Source organism: Dermochelys coriacea, chromosome 10, assembly GCF_009764565.3.
Source record: "Dermochelys coriacea isolate rDerCor1 chromosome 10, rDerCor1.pri.v4, whole genome shotgun sequence".
Taxonomy (NCBI): Eukaryota; Metazoa; Chordata; order Testudines; family Dermochelyidae; genus Dermochelys; species Dermochelys coriacea.
The window spans coordinates 51,061,221-51,087,813 of NC_050077.1; the positions used below are offsets into that span (position 1 = coordinate 51,061,221).

Genomic DNA, 26,593 nt, shown 5'->3' on the forward strand with positions numbered 1-26,593 from the left:
CCAGTCAGCCTCACCTCAGTCCCTGGAAAAATCATGGAGAAGGCCCTCAAGGAATCAATTCTGAAGTACTTGAAGGAGAGGAAAGTGATCAGGAACAGTTAGCATGGATTCACCAAGGGCAAGTCATGCCTGACTAATCTAATTGCCTTCTATGATGAGATAACTGGCTCTGTGGATGAGGGGAAAGCAGTGGATGTGTTATTCCTTGACTTTAGCAAAGCTTTTGACATGGTCTCCCAAGTATGGGCTGGATGAATGGACTATAAGGTGGATAGAAAGCTGGCTAGATCGTCAGGCTCAACAGGTAGTGGTCAATGGCTCCATGTCTAGTTGGCAGCCGGTATCAAGCGGAATGCCCCAAGGGTCGGTACTGGGGCTGGTTTTGTTCAATATCTTCATTAATGATCTGGAGGGTGGCGTGGATTGCACCCTCAGCAAATTTGCAGATGACACTAAACTGGGAGGAGAGGTAAATATGCTAGAGGGTAGGGATAGGATACAGAGGGCCCTAGACAAATTAGAGAATTGGGTCAAAAGAAATCTGAGGAGGTTCAACAAGGACAAGTGCAGAGTCCTGCACTTAGGACGGAAGAATCCCATGCACCGCTACAGACTAGGGACCGAATGGCTAGGCAGCAGTTCTGGAGAAAAGGACCTAGGGATTACAGTGGATGAGAAGCTGGATATAAGTCAACAGTTTGCCCTTGTTGCCAAGAAGGCTAACAGTATTTTGGGCTGTATAAGTAGCGGCATTGCCAGCAGATCGAGGGACGTGATCGTTCCCCTCTATTCGATATTGGTGAGGCCTCACCTGGAGTACTGTGTCCAGTTTTGGGCCCCACACTACAAGAAGGATATGAAAAATTGGAAAGTGTCCAGCAGAGGGCAACAAAAATGATTAGGAGACTGTAACACGTGACTTATGAGGAGAGGTTGAGGGAACTAGGATTGTTTAGTCTGCGGAAGAGAAGAATGAGGGGGAATTTGATAGCTGCTTTCAACTACCTGAAAGGGGTTCCAAAGAGGATGGATCTAGACTGTTCTCTGTGGTAGCAGATGACAGAACAAGGAGTAATGGTCTCAAGTTGTATTTGGGGAGGTTTAGGTTGGATATTAGGAAAAACTTTTTCACTAGGAGGGTGGTGAAGCACTGGAATGGATTACCTAGGGAGATGGTGGAATCTCCTTTCTTTGAGAGTTTTTAAGGTCAGGCTTGCCAAAGCCCTGGCTGGGATGATTTAGTTGGGGATTGGTCCTGCTTTGAGCAGGGGGTTGGACTAGATGACCTCCTGAGGTCCCTTTCAACCCTGATACTCTATGATTTAACGTGACTTGTGTAGTCGTGGCACAGCACTGGGAGAGAGCTTTCCCAGCACGCTAAAAAAAAAAAAATTACCTCTACGAGGGGTGTAGCTACCAGCGTTTCTATACTGGCATGTTATAGTGCTGCAACTTGCAGTGCTCGGGGGGTGTTTTTTCACACCCCTGAGCGAGAAAGTTGTAGCACTGTAAAGTGCCAGTGTAGACAAGCCCTGAGACTGAACTCCCCTTTCATTCTTTGAGATGATTCCCTCCCCGTCCTGTTTCTGAGACATGTTCATGGTGCATTGTGGGGAAATTTGTACATGTCCTGTGGATAAAGTAAATAATTTCTGCCTACAGTGCTCTGAATTTGCCATCTCTTACAAACACTCACATTCCCTTTTAAAAATTTCTTAGATCACATTACAGTATAATTGTATTAAAAATACTCACAGGCTCGAAAATTCCTTAGCTTGGGTACTATTTTATCTTTGAACTGCTGAATAACTTGCTCCACAACTTCACGATAACTGTTCTGGCCCAAGGCATGAATATACTGCTCTAGAAGAGGAACATTTGCCAAGTTCCAAATGAACTTCCCTCGATGCAGACTTTTTATTGATGGATGATGGAATTTCTTAAGAAAAACACAAGAAAGGAAAAAAAAAGACTGTATACAACAGCTCTGCTACAATGAAGAAGTGGCCTGATCCAATGCTCAATGAAGTCAGTTAGAATGCATTGACTTTAATGCGCTTTGGATCAAGTCCATGGAGAGGGGGCTTTGCTTTGACAGTCATTTCACTCCATGTGAAACCTTGTGATTGTCTGAAATTAAAACCTCATTCAAGCTGATGTGTGAAAACCCTTCCCTTAAGACAGTTGTAAGGAACACTTAAGGACCTCACCTAAAAACAAGGCCTAATATAATCTCTCCAGAAACTAGCACTATGTAGGTGAGAGGGTTCCGCACCCATTCTGACTCTGTGGGTGTGCGTGCGCGTGCACGCATTAGAGAGAGAAGCAGAGAACACAGAAACTGAGGACAGACAAGAACAGAGAGAAAAAGCAAAAAAGCCGAGCAGTAGCATCTGAGCAGTGTCATCCTGGAAAAAGCTAGAGAGAAGGCTTTTGGGGCTGTTGACTAAAGAGGCTTGGGCAGTAAGCTAAGAAACTACTCCTTTTGTTTTTTGTTCCTCCTGCATTTGAAGAAGCAGGACTTGGTACATTCCTTGTAAATATACAAGATTACATCAAAGAAAATACCAGACTCTATCAATTTCTACTTTCACCAGGAACACCCCCAGCACCCCAAAATTTGACTAGCAGCTCAGGGAACAATACCAATGATGTCCTGGAAGAGGATTGGTTTCAGTACATTGATATCCACCCAAATCTTTTAGTAAGAAAGATTAATTTAAGCAATTCATCATTCTTTAAAATATTATAGAAATGCTGGTGATGATAATATCTTACATAGATGTAGAAACTTTAATCCGTAAGAATCCCACAGTGCCTCTCAAATTGCATACATCCAATAACACTTCTTGGGTACAACAAGCTATACATACAACTGCTGCCAAAGTGTAAAAGAGACAGAACCTGAAGGTACTTGCCAAAAGTGGATACAATCTGACCACTTAAATGCAGCCACTTCTGGGGTAGAGTCAGCCAACCAGCTGGCTCTCAGCATACTGCACAACAGTGCAAGGGATAGGAAGTTTTGGCCAATAATAATGGAGCAAAGCTCTAAGCTTATAAAAGTGTCATGGGACCTTTAATGTCCATTCAACACAGGCAGACACTCACCCATAAGGTCTGCATGCAGTAAACTAATTGCATCTCATTTATTTACTTGGAAAAAATGAACAACCAAATCAACAGTACTCTGACTTGACCCTGTGCATCCAGGGAATCTAGGTATTGTCAAACTTAATCTATAGGTCATGAAGCCATTCTCTCTCTTGCACATGTGCAGGGAATTTCTGAAAGCAGTATAGAGGAGGAGTGGCATACCAGTATGTAGCGGGGTGATCACCCCGCTCCAGCCCTGAAGGGGCTGCAGCTGAGGAAAAAGAGTTAAAACAGCCAAGCTAGGCTGATTGGAGTAGCAGCCACAGCTGTGGCCAGCTTAATCAGGGCCCAGCACGCCTGTATAAGAGGGCTGTGGGCCAGAAGCTGAAGAAGTCTCACTCTAGCCCTGGAGTGGGGAGGGCTAGCTGCTTGAGAGCATAGCTCCAGCCTGATAAACCCCCAGGTTGCAGGCCTTGGTAAAGGCCCAGAAAGGTACAGGGGCTGCAGAGGGGCAGCCTGGGAATAGGCTAAGGCTGCAGGTCCTAACCTCTTGCCAATGATGAGTGGCCATTACACTGCCCCAGTGAGTGGGGGGCTAGATGATGACTGGTAGTAGCCACTGAGGCAAGGTGGGTTTAGAGGTTGGGGGTTCCCCTGGAGGGGAGACCCAGAGTGTGGGGGGTACTGCTGGGGCAGAACCTGAGGTAAAGGGGCACCGGGGTCCAGGAGGGACATGGGGGCCATCAGCAGGTGAGATACTGGCCTGCGGAGGGTGCTCTGGGCTGGAAAGAGCTAATTTCTGAGATGACCAGCAGGAGGTGCTGAATCAGTGATGCATCACCTCACTACGCTGTGCCTTAATTTTTGCCACTCTTATATTGGCACAATCGCCTTGGTGTGGCTTGGCTAAACTGGCTTAGGGGGCAGATTCTGCCAGTGGTGCAGTGCAAAAGCACACTGCAGTGGCAAATCTAGCCCCAGGTTGATTTGGTTTGGGACAGCTGAAAGCAGAAGTATGGATGAAAATCAGATATGATAATGAACAGGATATTGCCTCAACTAAATGTGATTACATACTATTACAGCATCTCCATTGCAGTAAGAACAATGCCAGTTGGTGATCAAATATTGCAATTTTAACCTTCTATAACAGGCAATGTCCTCTGCTCAGGAGAGAGGGATGCCATCAGTGTGAAACCTAGTCAGTTTTAAAATACAAGTTACACGTTACTCAGGTTCCTACACCTTCCTATGAGTAGCCCCTGCTAATGTTTATGGTTTTACAATAACATGTTGCTATTTTAAATATTTTTTCTCTCCCCTGTGGCTCTGTAAGACCCACAGGCCAAACAGAGAATCTAATGGGGAAATAGTGAAACTTGCTATACACAAAGTGCTGTCAAATGTACAAGGAAACTAACTGGGGGGGAAAAAAGGGAAATATTTTTCTCTTTCATCTCTCAGCTAAAGTAATCTTAGATTTTGTGAGTCCTCTTGAGTGACAAGAAGAAAATTATACAAGTTTAATTTATATAAAAGGAATAACTGAAGTTATATGGGGCATATAGATTTTTTTTCCCCCATTCTCCATTAAAATCATCTACTTTCTCTCTCTCTCTCTTCAGATAATGTAACATTCATATTCTGAGAGCAGCTTGTCTATTTCAATTGTTTCAACCATATTGCATTTTAACACCCATGGACTCTGGTAACACTAAATTATCTTTCCCACACTGATAAATGCTCTTAACATTTAAATCATGGGTAGTAACACTAGCAATTCAAATTGCTGTAGCACAATTATCTGAAATCTGTGCGCAAAGAAAAATGAGAGACAGAGGTTAATGAAAGTACTAACAGTGCAAATTCTTTTATGTAACAAACTCAATTACTAGCTGATTATTGGACTTGTTACTTTGTCTAATCAAAGATGAAAGGAAACCTTACTTTGCATTTCATGTCTTTAAAATGTAATTTGACTGGGCAGCAGCACCTTGATGGAACTGTCATAATGTCTCCATATTAAGCACAACTGTCTGTTACAAGTCTACCAATCTGTACCAGTGTTAACTGGTCATGGTTCAAATGGTTACTATAAAAGAGTCAGGTCAAAATGAATTTTCAAAAAATTTAGCCAGCTGAGCCTCTGGGATGTCTACTTCAACTATTAAATAATAATAGTAATACTACCTGGCCCTTCTTTAGCACCTTTCTGTGAGGATCTCAAGCAACAGTACAATATTAATGAAATCAGCCTCACAACACCCATTAGTAGCAATAGTATCTCCATTTTGCAGGTGAGCCACACAGAAGTTAAGGTCAAGCAGCAATTCTATTATGGAGGACAGTCTATTAATAGAAGAAGCTCTTCCTACAGGAAGGGTTATGCTAATTATGGGCCATGCTAAAGCCCCCATAGCTGGATTCTGAAGACAATCAGGGGGAGGTTAGCACTAATAGAGGAAGGAGCTGCAGACAGACACAGTAGTTGATTCTGTCCTGTTTTCCTTTGCGTGTGTTTATTTCTCTCTCTCTCTCTCTCTCTCTATTTAAAACGCATCTAAATCTACCTATCTTAGATACTTTTATGGCTCCGTTTATGAGTATCTGAGAACCTCACCATCTTTAATATATTTAATCCTTACAAAACCTTTGTGAGGTAAGGAAGTACTATTATTCTCATCTTACAGATGGAGAACAGAGGCAGAGAGTGAATAAAAGTGGCTTGCTCAAAGTCACACAGGAAGTCTGTGCCAGAGCGAGGAACTGAACTCTGGTCTCCTGGAGTCCTATTCACTGCATCATCCTTCCTCTCTAACAATATTGTCCTGTTTGTTAGCTTTATTTACTCACAAAAAGAGCATGCCTCTGTTCCGATGTCTTCAGAAACCATCTCTCAAATCATCTCTCATGCACTGGGCAGCTCCTGATATAGCTGTAATAATGAGTGAAAGTAATTTTCAGGCTGCAGGTGTACATGGTCCCAGCCACTAGCTGCTAAAATCCCTAAGGATGGCTGGCTCATGAGCTGCAAAGTTTGGACTCAGATCCAAATTCTCACAAAGTCCAGAGGCAATTAGATCAGAGTTTTTATCTGCCCCATCTGAAAAAGGTCCAGGACAACCTGGGGGCACATTGGGTCTGAAAGCTTTTTGGCCTCCAAAGATGCAATGAACTCCATAGAACAGTGTACTAATCATCAGCGGACATACTCAATTTAAAAGGCATTTTAAAGAATAAGGGGGATTCTCTTTTGTTCTTATTGCCAGCTGTAGTTATGGTTAATGATTCTTTGGTGTAGTTAAGGGGAATTGGACTAAGTCATAAGTAGGAAGGTGTGTTGCTGAAGAAATGTATAGACTCCATCATACTGGCATGTGGCCAGTTAGGGCACATCTACGTCACAATCGGGAGGTCTGACTGCAGTTCATGTAGACATACCTAAGCTAGCAGAGCTGGCGCTAGGCATAAGCAGACTAAGCAATTGTTTAGAGCCTCGAGCAGCTCAAGGAGGGCCCCCTATTTGCTTTTTATTATCTGTTATGTGTGGGGGTCCCCTACAATATTCCTGCTTAGGGACCCCAATGAGGCAGCACTGCCTCTGCAAGCTAGCTTTGATTCACCTAGCTTGCTAAAAAGAGGCAGTGAAATCAAGGGTGGAGAGACACTTGGGTCTGCCTACATATGCAGCTATCACACCTCCTGATTGCAGTGCAGACATACCTTCACATTCACACTCATAATCTGACCCACCAGTCTGGACTCACTGCCAGGGGAATCATTTAACAATAACGGTATATTTGAGAATTCCCATAGGTATTTTTCAGCTGAAAGCCAAATTAAATTGATGAACAGGAGCAAAAAGTAAGGATGTTCTCATTAGCTGGCCATAAGTGATTTTGCCTGAACATCTCTCCACTGGGAGGAAAGAAGAGAAGGAACAATTTGTAGTTTAAGTGAGGGAGAGGAGATTAAGGGGGTGGAGAAGGAAAGGAAGTGTATTTGGAGGTGAAGTGAATTTTCATGCGGTGTCGCAAAATGACTGCTCCCTGAGCCGCTGTGTCACACATTAGACATGAATCACTCCTACTTAATCCACTCTCCACTGCTAATTCAGGATACATCAAAACTGAAAATAGCTGAGCTGCTGGAATCATATTAAAGAGCAGACACCAACACTTTTGCTCTGTTCAGCACTTTGAAAATTCAAAGAGAAAAATACTTCTCACTCTGAATACATAGTGAAGTGTGCTTCAAAATACAGTGACTTCTGTCATAAAAGTACATCTAAAACTGGGAATGTACATATTTAAACCATCAACAAAGTTACAGAACATAGCCAGAAGGAGAAGGCAAATAACTATAAGTAAGAAAGTGTAGTTGCAGCCGTGTTGGTCCTAGGATATTAGCGAGTCATCTTTTATTGGACCAACTTCTGTGAATAGGGCTAAGAAGAGCTCTGTGTGGCTCGAAAGCTAGTCTCTCTCACTAACAGAAGCTGGTCCAATAAACAATATTACCTCACCCATCTTGTGTCTCTATAAGTAAGAAAGACACATAGGACAAGATTCTGAGACACAGCCTAAAATGTGCAGCCCATGCAGTAGGGGTCTATGGTAGCTTTAAGCCACCTTTGTATCCTCTGTCCTGTTCCTGGATTGCCCCAGGAGTTGTAGAGGCCCTGGAATAAGGCAGACGACCATTCCCTGTAGGATGCAGCATTGCCCAGAATCTCCACACTACTGCATTCTGAAGCACCGCCCCTCTCCCACCATACTACATGCCAGGGCTTGCAAGGGAGTTTCATAAGCAGCCTTAGCACTGCCTGCAGCAGTGATTCTGCCAGGGGAATCATCCCCTAGCCAGAATTCAGGCGTTTAGGACCCATTAATGGTGCTCTGGCCCTTTAACTGTATGTAAAGGGGCCAGAATGGAGGGGAGAATCTCACTTGTATCGTTTGTGTGCATCGTTATGAAGCCTTCTGCATTTCTATATTGCCTTCCATTCAAGGGTCTCAAAGAACTTTACACACATTTATATATTCAGCTTCATAGGTCTTGTGTGCGATAGGTAAGAAAGAAGCATTCTCTCCATTTTACTGAGAAGGACAGGGAAGTGAAGTAACTTGACCAAGATCACAGTAAGTCTGTGGCAGAGCTGGGAATAGAACCCCAATCTTTAGACTCCCAGTTGTGTGCGTTAATCACAAGAGCATCACACCTCCCCTAATGTATAGGGTAAAATAATGGGCAGACATGCTCTTAATCAGTAAAGCCACAGGTGGGCTTGAGGACCTTGTCTAATATCATCCACTATTATGTTCGCTGAGGAACATGGCTGAAGGCCAAGGACATTCCATTTTGCATTTGAGATCCACTCAACACAGGACTGGGGGAAGTTAGATATAGCTCCCCTGTTCTCTGGGCTGGTCTACACTGCACCAGTTCTGACATAAAACAAAGCAGCCATAGGAACCACAAGCTATTTGAGGTGAAGACAGCTGGTAGAGGAGACAGCTCAGTCAGAGCAGGAGGATCCATGTTCTAACCCTGGCTCACTGAGACATTCCAGTTGGTCACGATATGCAACATAGTGACAAACGCGGAGTCCAAAGTGAGCACAGATTTGTAGTACTTAAAGTGATTGTGTTCTCCTTTCAAGCCTCGAAAGAATAAGGGAAGCCATGGCTAGGGTATAGTTACGTACTACAGAGTCACACACAAGAGCACTGTTGTGTGTTGAGCACTCTATGTCTGCAGTATTCAGGCTGTGTTTGCAGGTAGCTCTGAAGCTGCAGGAGTTATGTGAATGTCTCTGATGTAACTGTGAGATGCCACTAGTTATAGTGTTATGAAATGCATAAAATACTAGGTGGGAACAAATCACTCCCACTTGCATGCTGAGAACAAAAAGTCCTACCTCTGTGAGAGTTTTATCCAATCTGGCAGCTAGTTTCCCAATCTCGTATAAAATGTGAGGATTTGTAGAGATGGTTGCCACGGTCATGCCTGGGAGGTAGGTCAGCAGTCTCACCATGTACTTTTTTGTCACAGAACCTGTACCTAATAGGCAAAGAGATACATTGTGAATCATTTCAATATACTCCATTGAAGGTCATTGTGTGTAAGGATAAGGAGGTTTCTCCCATCATAAAAGAAATCAAACTCAGATCATAAAAGAAACAATTCAAAGAACAGATTTACTAGATGACATTAGGAAAGGCCAACGCTCAGCGCATGTGGAGTGTAAGTGCAACTCCTTGCCTTTACGTAGGAGAGTGACACACCTTGGGAAGGTTCCCCTTTCATGTGCACAAAGGGCCTGATCCAACACCAATGGCAGTCTTTGCATTGATTGCAGTGGGCCTAAAGAGAACCTAAAATAATAGGTTTCTTTATCAGAGGGATGAGTCTCAATGGCGCTGGTTACCCTATTGAAATTACAGTGTTGGGGGAACCAGGTTCAACACAGTATTCTCCCACCATGCATGTTCTTGCATTGTAGATGGGTCTGAACTGTGTTTGAAACTACATCCCCAAACCATGGAGCTGTGGAAATAATTTGTAATAAGATTTATTTAATGAAGTTTGACTTTTTTTGTTTGTGATTTGCCTGCAAGCAGATCAGTGTTTTCTCACATCTATTAATTTGAATGTTTTCTGAATAATTTTTATGGCTAAGTCTTTTTCTGTTCTGTTTCTACTTGTGAGCAGTTTGATGCATTCACTATTTGAAGTTCAAGCTATTTTGATTGACCACATAGTTCACATGGCATGTTTCTGTTCCCTTAATGGATGAGTAAGTCTGTGGCAAAGCTGGGAATAGAACCCCAATCTTTAGAATCCTAGTGTGTGCTTTAACCACAAGAGCATCACACCTCCCCTAATGTATAAGGTAAAATAATGGGCAGACATGGTCTTAAACAGTAAAGTCACGGGTGGGCTTGGAGGCCCATAGGCTTAAGTTTCTGGTATGAATACTCATGATTCTGAATTCCAAATTCCTTGTTGGTGATTCCTTCACTGCAGTATTTGCTAAAATTTGCTGTTTCTACAAACAGTCCTGCCAGAAACACATTAGAACATTTGCAGAAAGCAAATACAAAAATGGCCATGACATGGTCAAAACAAGTTCACTGAAAAATTAGAATTAATATGTGCAGAAAGTCCTTTGGAGAATTCACAGTTCTCTGTTGAACCATGCCATGACCCTGTATGACAAGGCATCATTCCACTCCTGTCTTTTTCCTAGACATAAACTGCTTAGAGACAGCGATGCTGGAACAATTTTTATTGTGGGGGTGCTGAAGATGGAAAGCACGTATTTGGGTTGTTGTTACTACTTTAAGCCAGGGGGTGCAGCATCATCCCCTGAACCCCTAGTTCCAGCACCTATGCTCAGAGACCTTCTTCTGGTCAAATACCTTGTGCCATCTATTTACAGAATTCTCCCCACCATCTTTACAAACTCATGCAACTCTGTATTTACAAGCATACAATCCTTAGCTCACTCAGCCAAGTGACAGAAGATATCCTTCCCCTGAGAGATCTCTCCTGGCTCTGGCTCTGGCCCTCTCAAGCCTGCCAGTCTGTCTCTTCCCCCTGGCCTGGGCATTTCATTCCCATGCCTTTTTTCTTTCGGGCTAATGGGCTAATGTCACCTAGGCTTTCCCCAGCCCACCCCAAACTATCAATTACACACAGCTTTGTCCCTCAAGTTTACTCCAGGGCAATTTAACTGGTGATTCAGAGATCAGAGGACTGGTACAACTGCTGTTGTCCAGCACCTTGTCACACCCTGCTAGAGCTACCAAAGAGAATTTTAGCCTAATTACCTGAACGTCTCTTTTAATACACTTCACCTGCCTACACACAAAAGTGCTTGTAGTGGTGCACAAGCATTTTATCAGTGCTTTTGCAATTGCACTTATTCTGAGCAAGACTCACCTAAGTTGCCTCCTGCCCTGCGACTCCCTGCACCATGGTAGTGCCAGTGTGGGACAGAAAGCACTGGCATTTCACTTGCATAGGTGCAATTGGTCTTCCTAGCATGGTTCTACAGTGCACCTGATATGCTGGCAGTGAGCTTTCTGGTCAAGGTTCTCCTCTCTAGAGCAGAGGTGATATTTCACCTATAAAGTTTAAGTGCTTATATTTTAGAAATAGAAAATTCAATGGGGGAGTGGACTGGAAGCAGTGTCTGGACCCGTAGGACAGGTACCTACAACACACTGCTACTGCAACAGTTCAGAGAATGCTATATGTGCAAGCGGAGCACCTGAACGAGGGCAACTGTTGCAGATATTCTGCACTGTTGCAACTGCTCTAGGTCACTCATGCTGGTGTGGATTTCAGTGGCATTACTCCAGATTTATACAAGTGTAACAGAGCAGAATGTGGCCCAATTGCTATCACTGGGACAAATTGGGATACTCAGTCGTAGCATGTTTTGACACAAGAATGACAAAGCAGAGAGTAATTTTTTGAAGGATTTCGTAATCTCTCACCTAATGATTCTAGAGACATTATGTTACCATCTTTAGTAAGATGGGGCGTAGCTGAAGGAAACCCTTCAACATTCAAAAATATCATGATCTGGGTCTGCACTTCAATGAGTTCAGGATTCTGGCTGTCTTCACAGTTGGTGATTTTGAGAACATACTTGTCAGCACAGTCTGCTGTTCCCTCACTTCTTGAAACGTGCACGTGAAAATTCTGATCATCATAGCTTGGGAGTGATCTGATCACAGATACTTTTAATCCAAATACCCTTTCAACTAACTCAGTGGCTTCTTTTTCACTGAATGCTGGTTTAATTAATGTCTGGGATCCCTGGATGTTTCCAGAAGACATTGTGTAGCTAGGAGAAAACAGAGATGAGAAGATTTCAATTGTATTCTGCCATTTAATATGGGCATAAATTAGTGTAACAAAACATAGAGTCTTGGGTAGAAAGCTTCATACATTTATTAGCAAGGGGGAAAAAAAGCTTCCATATTTAATGAAAATTTAACTATTCAAGATTCTCCATGTGCATTCTCTCTTTCTTCACCAGCTTCTTGTTTGCAGAAAGAAAAGGAGTACTTGTGGCACCTTAGAGACTAACAAATTTGCCACAAGTACTCAGCTTCTTGTTTGTAACCCCACTTCATCCTTTGCTGCAGTTTCCAGGAGAAGGCCTAATTTAAATATATACACACGTACACAATTTTAGTTGAGAAATAAAACATAAAAATGAACAATTTAGTGGATGCTAGCTAATAAAATTCATAAGCATGAAATATAAAATATCACCAATCCATGTTAAGGTCACCAGGCATATTGCTAATATACCAAGGATTTCCTAAGAAAGAAAGGGATCAAAATGCTATCCATGGCTCTTAAATTCAGATCCAGGATCAGATAACCCTTTCAACCAACGTGAACTTGTAAAAAGTAAGTGTAATCCCTCTGCCAGATACTATCATTCAAAATTCAACTAAATATCAAGAAATATTCAGTGCCAATAAATCAATAATACATTCAAAACCGCAGGACCATTAAAAAAAAAAATCTAATCCATTCCCAAAAGCAGGGGCGGGCAAACTTTTTGGCCCAAGGGCCACATCGGGGTTGCTAAACGGTACGGAGGGCCGGACAGGGAAGGCCGTGCCTCCGCAAACAGCCCGGCCCCCGCCCCCTCCCACTTCCCACCCCCTAACCACGCCTCTGGGACTCCACCGCGCATCCAAGCCCCCCGCTCCCTGCCTCCGGACCGCCCCCAACCTCCGCCCCATCCAACCGCCCCTTGTCCCCTGACTGCCCCTTACGCAACCCCCCCACCCCCGGCCCCCTTACCATGCCGCTCAGAGCGGCAGGACACGCTTATTGCAAAGCCTGGGAGGTGGGTGGGCGCAAGCCGCGCTCCCCGTGCGGCGGCGTGGCTGCAGGGGAGGGGGGACAGCGGGGGATGGGCCGGGGCGAGCCTCCCCGGCCGGGAATTTAGGGGCTGGGCAGGACGGTCCCGCGGGCCGTAGTTTGCTCACCTCTGCCCAAAAGGTTCCTTTCCGGTTTTTTTCCGATGCCCGGTGTCAGTTTTCCGGTTGGAAGTGCTAAATCAACAGTTCTCCTCACAACCCCAGCCGAGCCTTGCTGACCCTTGGACTCTGTTGAAGCCAGCGGCCCCATCTGGTGTGGGATGGGCAGATCCGCCCCACCGGGGACAGGGGGAGGGACAGGAGAGCGAGTGCTTCTCTAGGGCCCAGCCACAGCAACCGAACTATGCTCCCCATTTACAATCTTATTAGTGGCCCACTCCTGATACACACCAGTTTGGTCTCGTGTGATAGACAGAACCAAACGCCGATTTAGCTCCATTCCCGACCTGTGCCACAGCCCTGGCCTGTCTCCTATAACCTACACGGGCTCTGGATTCCCTGGTTCTTACACCTGCTAATGCCCAGGCTTCTGCTTGCTCCACTTTTCAAACGGGTTCTTTCACCGCGCTTTCCTGGGGGGAAACCCGCGACCGCTGCCCTGCAGGAGGGAATGCAGCTTTCACAGCAGCTGGGAAGTCCCAGCCCGGAGTACAGCCTCTGACAGCAGAGTGCCCCACGCTTCCCAAACGCTTCCTCCGAAGGTGTTAGACAAGCCAACGTGGACCAAGAACCAGTCTAGGTTACAGCAGGGTCCCAACTTCCTAGCAGCAAACGACGTGGGAACAGATCCGAAAGAATCAGACACACGGGCCAGGACGTTGCGTCTATTCTGATCCCGGCCCATTACACGCGACAAAGCGTCCCGTGTCCTCTCACAGCGCGCCCACCCCGCACCGCTGCCGCAAAGCGGAGTGGCTCCGATTTCACCGGAACGGTTCCATACCGCCCACAGCGTTCGGCTCCGCTGGCCACCGCGGAAGCTTGAGCCGGACAAGTTCCTCCTCTCAGACCAGAAGCGGTCAGCTCCTCGGCTCGTCGCCACGGCCGGATTGGAAGGAAATGTCTGATTGGCTGCTGGGCGTCAGGTATAGTGTATTAAACCGCTCCGCGTAGGAATGTGCCACGGGCAGCAGTTACTGGCACGCCATACATGGCAAGAAACTACTATTGTAGTAAACCGCTACCTGATGTAGCAAATGCCAACAGGTAGCAGTTTCTTGCACTGTGGTCTATGTGAAATTGCTACTGGTAGAAATGTGCTATCTGTAGCAGTGATGTACACGCATTGATTGTAAGAATCAGCTTTGTAAAAAGATGCTACTTCCCTCATAGGTCATGTTTTCTAGACCTTACAATTTTTTCCCCTCTTCTCTGGACTCTCTCCAATTTGTCCACATCTTTCCTGAAATGCAGCGCCCAGAATTGGACACAATACTCCAGTTGAGGCCTAATCATTGCAGAGCAGAGCGGACATCCCAGAGTGATGTTCTGGTTTTTTGCGGCAGCGTTATGCTGTTCACTCATATTCAGCTTGTGGTCCACTTAGTGCTCCTAGATCCCTTTCCATGGTACTCGTATTCAGATTGTGGTCCACTATGACCCCCAGATCCCTTTCCGCAGTACTCCTTCCTAGGAAGTCATTTCTCATTTTGTATGCACGCAGCTTGTTATCATTCTCAAACTTTAAAATTGTATTCTCTATGCCATTATCTCAATCATTGATTAAGATTTTGAATATAAACTTATCCAGAACTGATCCCTGGAGAACCCCCCTCGTTATGCCCTTTCAGCCTGACTCAGCCCTTTCAGGCTGTGAATCGCTGATAACTTCTCTCGGAACTGTTTTCCAACTAGTTTTGCACCCATCTTATTTTAGCTCCATCTAGGTTGCATTTCCATAGTTTGTTTATGAGAAGGTCATGGGAGACAGTATCAAAAGCCTTACTAAAGGCAAGGTAGACCATGTCAGCCACTTCTCCCCAGCCACAAGCCTTGTTACACTGTTAAAGAAAGCTATCAGTTTGGTTTTACATGTGAGGCTGCTTGAATTAGCTACATCAGATATCCTTTTTTAGCAAAGTAGGACCTGTCACTGCTGCAGATAGCCTGGTCCTACAGATAGTATTTTCTAAGAAAGTGCAATCTGTAGGGATGTGCTACCTGTAACACTGCAATCTGATGAAGCTAATTCCTACAGCTAGCAGTTTCTCACACCATCCGCACGTGAGACTGCTATACGTAGCAATTAGCTACATCAGATGGCCTTTTTTAGCAAATTAGGACCTGTCACTGGCATATGTTCTGGATGGTACAAGGCCCTGGAATCTAAGCATAGAGTCATAGAGTATCAGGGTTGGAAGGGACCTCAGGAGGTCATCTAGTCCAATCCCCTGCTCAAAGCAGGACCAATCCCCAACTAAATCATCCCAGCCAGGGCTTTATCAACCCTGACCTTAAAAATCTCTAAGGAAGGAGATTCCACCCCTCCCTAGGTAACGCATCCACTTGATACCGGCTGCCAACATGGAGCCCGACGATCTAGCCAGTTTCTATCCACCTTATAGTCCATTCATCCAGCCCATACTTCTCCAACTTGCTGGCAAGAATACTGTGGGAGACCATATCAACAGCTTTGCTAAAGTCAAGGAATAACACGTCCACTGCTTTCCCCTCATCCACAGAGCCAGTTATCTCATCATAGAAGGCAATTAGGTTAGTCAGGCATGACTTGCCCTTGGTGAATCCATGCTGACTGTTCCTGATCACTTTCCTCTCCTCTAATTGCTTCAGAATGATTCCTTGAGGATCTGCTCCATGATTTTCCAGGGACTGAATGAGGCTGACTGGCCTCTAGTTCCCTGGATCCTCCTCTTCCCTTTTTTAAACTACATTAGCCTTTTTCCAGTCATCCAGGACTCCCCCGATTGCCATGAGTTTTCAAAGATAATGGCCAATAGCTGTGCAATCACATCCGCCAACTCCTTTAGTACCCTCAGATGCAGCACATCCGGCCCCATGGACTTGTGCTCATCCAGCTTTTCTAAATAGTCCTGAAACCACTTCTTTCTCCACAGAGGGCTGGTCACCTCATCCCCACGCTGTGCTGCCCAGTGCATTAGTCTGGGAGTTGACCTTGTTCGTGAAGATAGAGGCAAAAAAAGCATTGAGTATGTTAGCTTTTTCCTAGGTCTCCTCCCTCATTCAGTAAGGGGCCAGCACTTTCCTTGACTTTCTTCTTGTTGCTAACATACTTAATGTATACACATTAACCCTCACAAGGCACATCACTATACAAAAAAAGTTTTGTCTGGGCCTGTAGTGGGGCGGCTTCCCCACTCTCATAAGCAGGGGGTTAAAAGCAGCCGAGATAGGCTGATTGGGGGAAGCAGCCAATCTGTGGCTAGCTCAATTAGGGCCCAGCTGGCCCTGATCAGAGGTCTGTGGGCCAGAAGCTGGAGAAGTCTTACTCTAGCCCTGGAGGGGGAGCCCGAGCCCAAGCCCGAGCCTGAAGTGTAACAGTGCTGGGGAAGGGCAAGGGGAACTGGGGAGCTCCAGCCTGGTAACCCCCCAGGCTGCAGGTCTTGATGGAGGCCTATGAAAAGGTACTGGGGCTGCAGAGGGGCAGCCTGGGAATAGGCAAAGGCAACCACTTGCCAATGATGAGTGGCCATGACAGACTGCAGTCTGCCCCAGTGAGCGGGGGCTAAATGATGACTGGCAGTAGCCATTGAGGCAAGGTGGGTTTAGGGGGATGGGGGTTAGACATAGTAACCGTAGTGATTCTATGCTGACATAACTTGAGTTAACACGCACTTAAAGTGTAGATATGGCCTTAGGTTTATTAAATGTTTGGGAGAGGTAACAGGAACAGTATGAGGGTAGACTAAGATTCATTCAGGTGTTTAAGCTCAAGGCATTGGAACTAGCCTTACTGTACTCTATGGCTCAGGAACAAAGAAGCACATAAAAAAAAGATATAATTTATTTATTAAAATTTCTTGACTTGAGGGTGTATAACTCATGATTTTAGAATTCTTGGGGTTATAGATATGTTCATTATATTTTGAAAGGGAAAACTATGAATGGGTTGAACAAAGAATTAGATCAGTCCCTCAGGATAAGTACATTGTCTATTAGCCAAGATAATCCGGGATGCAAGTCCATGCTCTGCATGTCCCTAAACCGACCTTTGACTGCTAGATGCTGGGAGCGGACAATGGGATGGTTCACTGAGTCATTGCCTGGTCTGATCATGCCCTTAGAAGCACCTGGCATTGACCACTATCACAAGACAGGATACTAGATTAGGCGGACTATTCGTCTGACCCACAATGGCAGTTCTAATTTTCTGCAAAAATTACAATAGATATTTTTTCCAGGGAGACAGATGTTATAGGAGATAGTATACTGCCTTTATTGAATATTTGAGAATCAAGTTGTACACAATGGCATGCGAAAAAACACTAAGGGCTAGACTGAGAGGCAAAATAACAGTTGCAAAAATGCAATCCCCACTGGTGGATTGACTCAAAACAAAGTTTTGACACTAAGCCAGAAATTCATTTAGCTCTAAAATGAGAAGAAAAAATTAAATTTAAAAATGCAGGGAATCCCAGCAGCAGATAAGACAACTTGGGAAACTGCTAGGAGACTCTATGCAATCAGATATAGTGATAAGGGATTCTTTGTTTCTGAGGGTATAGATGTAAAATGTTTCACTGAATTAAGTCTCAGGGATTATCTATAATGGCAAATTAAAGCGCTTTAACTTACTGGCTCAGGGGTGTGAAAAATTCCCCCCCCCACCAATGCAGCTAGTTTGAGTGCTTTGCTAGCAAGGACAAGCTCAGCTCCCAGTTGCTCAGAGCTAATCCTCTCGTTGAGGTGGATTACCAGGAGCACTGGCACCCAGGGCAGCACTTTGAACTTTGTAGTGTAGACATAGCCTCAGTCGGTTGATAAGACAAAGAGGAGCTGCACTGACTAGACATTGGGATGCCTGTGACTTTAAAAACCCAGCCCTGGGAAGCCAATCCTGAGAGGTGCTGTCTGTGAGAGGGAAAGTTAAAAAAAAAAAAAAAAGCCCCTTTTCCCCCACCATTTTGGCAAACACTGATGTCTCAGTCCCACTGGGGTACCTGTTACCCCCTGTGCCCCGCCTGTGCCAGGTTTTGCCCTCGGTCAGCACCTCAGACTGAGCTTAACTCCTGCCCCCCCCGCCGCCCTGATTTTGCCCTTTTAGCCCCTCTCCTTATCCTGCCTCCAGCTGCTTGACCCCCCCCGACCAGTCAATTTCCGTCCCCTGATCAGACTCTGGCCACCGCCGTGCTCCAATTCACCCCTTTGCCCCTTTTAACCCCTGTAAATAGCAGTCAGCAGAATTTGATGGCTAGTAAGGGCAGGGTGAAGGGCAGTGGGTTCAGCAGATGTTACTGAGCATGCTAAGTTCGTCTGACCATACAAAAAAGCCACTTAGCTCAAATAAAAAAAGTCTCTCGCCCCCCCAAACTTTTGCAAACATTGGTGTCTCAGTGCCACTGGGGTAACTGCTACCCCTGTGCCCCTGTCTGTGCCGGGTTTTGCCCTCTGACACCCTCTGCCAGCACCTCACTCCTGGGCTTAACTTCGCCTCATTCCTGATTTTGCCCTTTAGCCCCTTTCCTAACGCTGCTCCCAGCTGCTTGACCCCCCCCGACCAGTAAATTTCCACCCCGCTCAGACCTTGGCCACCCCCCTGCTCCGATTCACCCTTTGCCACATTTTAACCCTTTCAAAAGCTGTCTGCAGAATCTCAGGGATAATAAGGGCAGGGTGAAGGGCAGTGGCTTCAGCAGATGTAAGTAGCACATTACTATGGAGAACAGTTTTAATAATTTTATTAAGATAATGTTGAAGTAAAAAGGAAACGGTACAGAGTTTAGGCATAGAAGTTTCTGGTTATCAGGGAATAAGGTACAGATTATCAAGGAGTACGAAATTCAGTTTAGGAGCGGGTGGCGTAAGGAATACGTAATCTGCAATCTCCCTGATTGGGGATAAAAGTGTAACGGGTCAAAGTACAAACATTGAGATATGGGGGTATGTTGTCCATATAGTGGCTATGTTCATTGTGGAATATAATGAGTGGATACGATGATGAGGATGGATCTACCCTCATTTGGTGGCATTTAATGTTCAGTGAGTTTATGGTTCCCGTTCATATGGTCCAATGGAAAAAGTCTCTCGGTCCCTTTCCCATAGTTGATGCACAATGTCGTACCGGCTCACACCTCCTGGTATTGTCGGTGGCCAGTGATGTGTTCGATGCTACACTCCACCACATGGAGTGAGCAGGCAGCAAACGGCTCAGCTCCGCTGCACTGACGGTGGTTGGTGGGGCCCCCGCGGCCGTTTTAAATCACCCAGGGCACACGCTGGGGGGAGCGCCTGGGGGCGGAAGGCAGGGCCGAGGGAGAGATCAGGCACTACGGGCCCATGGTATTCGCTGCCTATGCTCGTTGGTTGTAAAGGTGCGGGTGCAAGGCTTATAAGTATTGCTATTATTGCTGCTGCTGTCGGCGGGGGACAGCTGCCTGTGCTATTGCAATGCCCTGTAACAAAAATTCCCAAGGCAGTTTATGGCCACAGGGAAGCAGTTGTCTTGAAAGTAGTGGAGGTGGATAGTACTGGTTCCTGTTCAAATGCTAAGCCAGCCTTGAACTGAGCTCCAAAGTAGAGGCAGGATGATCTTACGGTTAAGGCAGTGGAGTGGGACTCAGGAGATCTGGCTTCAGTTCCTGGCTCTGCTGCTGATTTTCTGTTTGATTGGGGGCAGGTAACAATCAGGCTGTGGCTCAGTTCCCACCTATAAAATTGAGATAATAATCCTTTCTTGAAAAAAGAAAAGGAGTACTTGGGGCACCTTAGAGACTAACAAATTTATTTGAGCATAAGCTTTCGTGAGCTACAGCTCACTTCATTGGATGCATTCACGAAAGCTTATGCTCAAATAAATTTGTTAGTCTCTAAGGTGCCACAGGTACTCCTTTTCTTTTTGCAAATACAGACTAACACGGCTGCTACTCTGAAACCAATCCTTTCTTGTGCATTGTCTAGGTGGATTTTGAGTTCTTTGGAGAAGGACTCACTCATACCTGTTTTTACAGCTCTTAGCACAATGTGGCTGAAGCCGCTCTAGGCACTATTGCAATACAAATCAGTCAAGGAAGATCTAGGTTGTCCTGGCCCATGTGTCAGTAGTTCTCTAACACACTCACACAGTCAGTCAGTGTCTTTTCTACTCAGTGACATTGTGATACATGGCTAGAAGAAACATCCTGCAAAATAAATAACCCTCAAAAGACATGTGGGGAGATAATGTTTGTGTTATTGTGTATTTACATATGTATGAGTAGGGTCCACAATGTAATCAATAGTCCCTGTCTATGCTGTATTCTGATAATTGAGAGGTCAAAAGAACATCCTATCATTTAAATGAATTGAAACATGGGATATCTCAGAGACTAACAAATTTATTTGAGCATAAGCTTTTGTGAGCTACAGCTCACTTCATCGGATAAAGTGAGCTGTAGTTCACGAAAGCTTATGCTCAAATAAATTTGTTAGCCTCTAGGGTGCCACAAGTACTCCTTTCTTTTTGCGGATACAGACTAATACGGCTGCTACTCTGAAACATGGGATACCTCAGTATTCATCTCTCTTGAAATGTGCTGTGAATGGTGAAGGAATAAGCAAATGGCTTTATGTTAATTCTAGGACTGTCAAGTGATTAAAATAATCGTGATTAATTGCATTGTTAAAATATAGAATATCATTTATTTTAAGTATTTTTGGATATTTCTACATTTTCAAATATTAATTTCAGGTACAATACAGAATACAAAGTGTACAATGCTCACTTTATATTTATTTTTTATTACAAATATTTGCACTGTAAAGAACAAAAAAAATTGTATTTTTCAATTCATCTCATCAAGTACTGTAGAGCAATCTCTCTACCATGAAAGTTGAACTTACAAATGTAGAATTATGTAAAAAAACTCCAAACTGCATTCAAAAATAAAACAATGTAAAACTTTAGAGCCTACAAGTCCATTCAGTCCTACTTCTTGGTCAGCCAATCACTCAAACAAGGTTGGTTTCAATTTGCAGGACATAATGCTGCCTGCTTCTTGTTTACAATGTCACCTAAAAGTGAGAACAGACATTCACATGGCACTGTTGTAGCTGGCGTTGCAAGATATTTACGTGCCAGATGTGCTAAAGATTCATATGTTCCTTCATGCTTCAAACACCATTCCAGAGAACGTATGTCCATGCTGATGACGGGTTCTTTCTATAACGATCCAAAATAGTGCGAACCAATGCATGTTCATTTTCATTATCTAGTCAGATGCCACCAGCAGAAGGTTGATCTTTTTTTGGTTTGGATTCTGTAGTTTCTGCATCAGGGTGTGCTCTTTTAAGACTTCTAAAAGCATGCTCCACACCCCATCCCTCTCAGATTTTGGATGGCACTTCAGATTATTAAACTTTGGGTTGAGTGCTGTAGCTATTTTTAAAAGTCGTACCTGCTTTGCGTTTTGTCAAATCTGCTGTGAAAGTGTTCTTAAAATGAACATGTGCTGGGTCATCATCTGAGACTGCTAGAACATGAAATATATGCAGAATGCAGGTAAAACAGAGCAGAAGATGTACAATTCTCCCCCAAGGAGAACAGTCACAAATTTAGTAGTCACATTATTTTTTTAATGAGCATTATCAGCACGGAAGCATGTTCTCTGTAATGGTGTGAAGCATGAAGGAGCATACGAATGTTTAGCATATCTGGCATGTAAATACCTTGCAAAGCCGGCTACAAAAGTGCCTTGTGAAATCCTGTTCTCACTTTCCGGTGACATTGAAATAAGAAGCAGGAAGCAGTATTTTCTGTCAATGTAAACAAACTTGTTTGGCTTAGCAACTGGCAGAATAAGAAGCAGGACTTAGTGGACTTGTAGGCTCTAAAGTTTTATACTGTTTTTTGAGTGCAGTTACGTAACCAAAAAAAAAAAAAAGTTACACTTTCACGATCAAGAGATTGCACTTCAGTACTTGTATGAGGTGAATTGAAAAATACTATTTCTTTTATCATTTTTACAGTGCATATATTGTAATAAAAAATAATATAAAGTGAGTACTGTGCATTTTGTATTCTGTGTTGTAATTGAAATCAATATTGAAAATGTAGAAAAACATCCAAAATATTTAATAAATTTCAATTGGTATTCTATTAGTGTGATTAATAGTGATTGTTTTTTTTAGTTAATCGTGTGAGTTAACTGATTAATTGACAGCCTAATTAATTCATATAGCTAAGTACCTCCTTCAGAGTCATCCTAATTACCTTTTGTTCCCTGAGGAACTCCAACTTGTCAAAAGACATGAAATGGTATAAAAGATCCTTGGGACCTGATTCTGTCATCTCAGATCTGCTTAGGCTTCATTAGGGGAAGTTTGAGTCACAAGACTGAGGTCCCAGTTATGTGGTACGCCTTGAATATATTTGGACATTGGACTATAACCTATGAACTATTTCTGAAAGAACTCTTTGCAACTACAAAGCTCGCCATCTCTGCTAATCTGCACCTACATGAATTGAACTCATGTCTGTATGTATTGTGCAGTATGGCCAGAGGGCAGCAGAAGAGTGTTAGAAGGGAGCCTTATTCCCTGTAAAAGGAAGAAAGTTTGCTATAGATTAATTAAAGCACCTGAAGCCAGTCACCCGAAAAACCCTCTGCTTCAATCAGACAGGAGGAGGAGTTGAAGCAGAGTGGTTTGGTGTTGGAGCAAAGAGCAATTTGAAGGAGTTGAAACAGAGTGGATTGGTGTTAAAGCAGAGAGCAGTTTGGAGGGAAGCAGAGGAGAGTTTGGAGAAGTGCTGCGGTGGGCTAAGAAGACCAAGACCCTAGGTAAAGGGACACCTGGTTTGTGCAGAGGGAGGGGCAGGAAGCCCCACAAGCTGAAGGGCAGAAGAGGGAAGTAGCCCAGGGGAAGGAATCACTAGTTCAACCACTATCCCTAGGGCCGGGACCTGGAGTAGAGGGCAGGCCCGGGTCCTTCCCTCTCCACTCCCCTCCTCTAGGACACTAGTGGGCAGTTAATACCCCAGTTCAGGGGCAAGAAATGGTACTCTGAACCCCCCTCCCTCCCAAGAGGAGAAAGCGCAAGACCCATCATAGTAGTGCCGGCAATTTGCCACAGTATATTGATCTTTAAACATACTCTTTTGTTTTTTAATTAATTTTAGCTTAGTTAATAAGAACTGGCTGTAGTGTGATTTGGGTAAGATCTGAAATATTTAATCTGGAAGGTAATATGTCCAATCCTTTGGGATTGGTAGAATCTTTCTTTTATATGATGAAATAAGATTATAGAAATTGTCGTCATATTTGATGTGGACACCTGAATGGAGGCCTGAGGCTGGATCACTTTAAGGGAACTGTGTTGGGACTTCTGAGTAACCAGTAAAATAATAAAGAAGCTGTTTTATGCTGGCTTGGTAAATCTAAGTATTGGAATATCCACCAGCTTTAAGGGGATTGTCTGCCCCATTCTTTGCAGTTCACCCTATTGAGTGACCATTGAGTTGGCTCCCCCTAGGACCCTGCTCACAGACATCATACATGAGTAGTTCCTCATGGGTATAGAGTTTCCTAATTTTGTCAGTTGTCAGATTCCTGAAAGGCTCTGAGTTCATTTCCTGGATGTTAACATACAGGCAGGAAATATGGGTTTATGGAGTTCAAATACCCTGTGTTGAATCCAGGGGATTTGGGAGATATGGGTTTTCTAAGCCCCTGCAGATTACTTGTAATAGAACCTCGGGCAAGCTACTTAAGTCTCTCTGCCTGTTTCTGTTCTGTACAATGGGGATAACAGCACTTTTCTACCATACAGGGTCATTAGGAGGACAAGTACATTAAAGACCATAGTACTACAGTAATGGGGGCTAGATACCTAACAGCTAGACTGAGGCACTTACCGGTTCATCCCCTTTTCTAAACTGACTGAAGACTCTGGGGACTCAAACATCTGTATCCTTAATAATCGTTCACCAGCCAGTTGGGGGCACAGATCAGCGTTCACATTGCACTCCCTGTCAATACCTAGCTCAGGCTGTGGAAGCTAATGATCCAAACAGCGGACCAAATTCAGTGATGATTCCTGGTCATGTGCGACCTGAAGCATGTTGTGTACGCTAAAACCAGCCAGTTGTGATGTTGACAGCATAGAATATGGACTTAAGTGATTATAATACGGAACTTGCCAGTAATCTTGAGCCTACTTGAGGCCCAAGTTTCTAAAAATGTTAGGCAGAATACTGAGCATTTTGCTGAGTAACCCTAACAAGCCAGAAGCTAATTAAGAGGGTAGGAAGATAAAACCAGCCACACTACTATGATGTGATAAGCAGCACTATGGCTAACTTTTTTTTTTCTTTATGTGCTCAGTAATTGAGGGTCTATGTAATAAGCAGATTGTTATATTTGATACATCATTAAAATTTGTATTAGCACGTAAAAAGAGATAATAAATGATCCAGCTAAAAGTGACCTACAATTGTGCCTTTTCACATTTGAGGAAGTTTAATTGCCAAAGCAACCTTAAATTACCATGTGTTACAAGTTGCTTGGACAATACTATTTCAGTAGGAATGTGATCAAGGTCATATACACAACTGATAATTAAAGATATTAAAATATATTTGTTTTATAGTTTTGTTACACTTTGCACATTAATACCCTGAGTTAAATTCATTTTTTAAACTTTAAAGCATCATTAATCTTTATTTTTTTTCTGTAATTTCTTTTATTCTCAAATCTATTGTGGCTAATAAAATCTATACATATAAATAATTTCACCAGTCTGAATTTTAGACTGAACTTGAAGGTAACTGGTTAATTAAAATTACTTAATCAACAAATCTCACACAATGTTGTTTGCAGGAATACACACACAGTCTCTCTCCCTCTCCCAGGGGGATGAAAAAAGGCGAAAAAATGTAGTTGGGATTTTAAAGAGTGCTCAACAAATCCCGCTGACTACAGTGGAAACCGTATTGCCAACACTGCATGCTTGAAAATCATACTTTATGAACAAGGTTAACATAAGTCCCAAAGACAATTCTGTGAACTGGAATATGGTGTCCCTATAACAAATCTGAGGCATCTCGTATGGTTAGAGTGCCTAAGTGTTCCAATTCAGAGTACACATCTACTCTAGTTCAAGTGACTGGTCATATTTGATCCCACATTTAGGTTTTATGAAAACAAACTTTAACAGTATTTTAAAATTTTACTCACATACAAGACTCTCTCCTGAAGATGGGTAGTTTTTGCTTTTGAAATCTCAAAGAAATCTTAAATAATAAAATAAACATTCCCTGCAATGTTTACAACATCAGTGTTGCAGCATTGAGATTGTGAGAAGAAAGTGAAGTTGATTAGAAACAAAAGTGAAAAGGACAAAAAAAAAAAAAAAAAAAAAAAAAAAAAAAAAAAAAAAAAGGACTCAAAGGGAAATGCAATCCACCCATTAAGAGCATGCATTTTGAAGTAAACCAGATTTTAAGAATTCTTTCTTTAGGTACTCTAAGGGTTATTTCTAATGTTAAGGGTATTTATTTTAAAATGTAGTTTTTAATCTGAGTTCCCTTCCTTTAATTTAAGAGAAGGAAAGATGAATCTCAGAGGCATTTGCCATAAGAGAGAGGGAAGCAGTCCTTTGCTTATTTTTTTTACTATTTCTGAGCTCTTCAGTTCACTGCAGACAGAGTACTCCAAACATGACAGCTGCAGTTTGCATTTCCAGTGATTTAATGTATAACAGTTCCAAATTTTGAGAGAAATATCCTTGCCTCCTTTTATAAAGAATTACGGTGGCATTTGAAACACATTTTATGTAATTTGTTTTAAAACAGATGGTTGCATACAAGTAGTGTGTGATACAATTTTCTTTATTAAAAATAATTTACAACATCAGTAACATTTTATGCACAGTTGTCAGCAAATGAACTTTGTCTCAAGATAATATTTCTATACAATACTTAACATTATTGAACTTAAAACTGTTATACTGTTTTGTTGGCTTTAAACAGCAGACACTGATTTGCAGTTGCTTAAATGTGTTTAATATACATTTTGTTTTGTGTTCCTATACGTATGTGTAAATTTATAAACATCAACACTATCCCGAAGTTTTGGGGGAAAAAAATTATAAGTTAAATATGTCTAACACTTGGAGAGTCACTTTATTTTTTCCTCCTATGCTTTAAAATACAGGAAAGAGAGCTTACTGAACATTGTATTTATATGGTGAAAGCAGTCCTTTAATTGGACTGTATCCTGCCACTGCTGTGAGATGGATGTCATTTAATCAGGCTATCACATCTCAAACTACTAGATCCTAGCACTATGTCAAAATTAATTTGTTTCCCCTGCTGCTGTGTTGAGAGGGGGTTATGTAATGCCTGTGATCACATGCATGTGATGGGGGGACAGGGGAAGACAGCCAAGCAAGTTCCTTCATTTCTACAG

General features: G+C 43.3%; 1 protein-coding gene across 8 annotated transcripts in view; it reads right to left on the reverse strand.

Annotated features, from left to right (window-relative positions):
• HYKK (hydroxylysine kinase) overlaps window positions 1–17,949 on the reverse strand; it is a 20,391-nt gene extending 2,442 nt beyond the window's left edge. The window contains exons 1-4 of one of the 8 annotated variants that reach the window (XM_043493586.1): window positions 17,201–17,949; window positions 11,604–11,956; window positions 9,017–9,159; window positions 1,756–1,939 (exon numbers count right to left, since the gene is read on the reverse strand). In XM_043493586.1, coding sequence (XP_043349521.1) covers window positions 1,756–1,939; window positions 9,017–9,159; window positions 11,604–11,949 — 673 coding nt within the window. In that variant the 5' untranslated portion in view covers window positions 11,950–11,956; window positions 17,201–17,949. Of the gene's footprint in view, window positions 1–1,755; window positions 1,940–9,016; window positions 9,160–11,603; window positions 11,957–13,121; window positions 13,251–13,459; window positions 14,083–17,200 lie in introns of those variants that run through there. The other 7 variants (XM_038419629.2, XM_043493587.1, XM_043493585.1 and 4 more) reach the window with 7 other exon arrangements.
• Window positions 17,950–26,593: the final 8,644 nt, after the last annotated feature.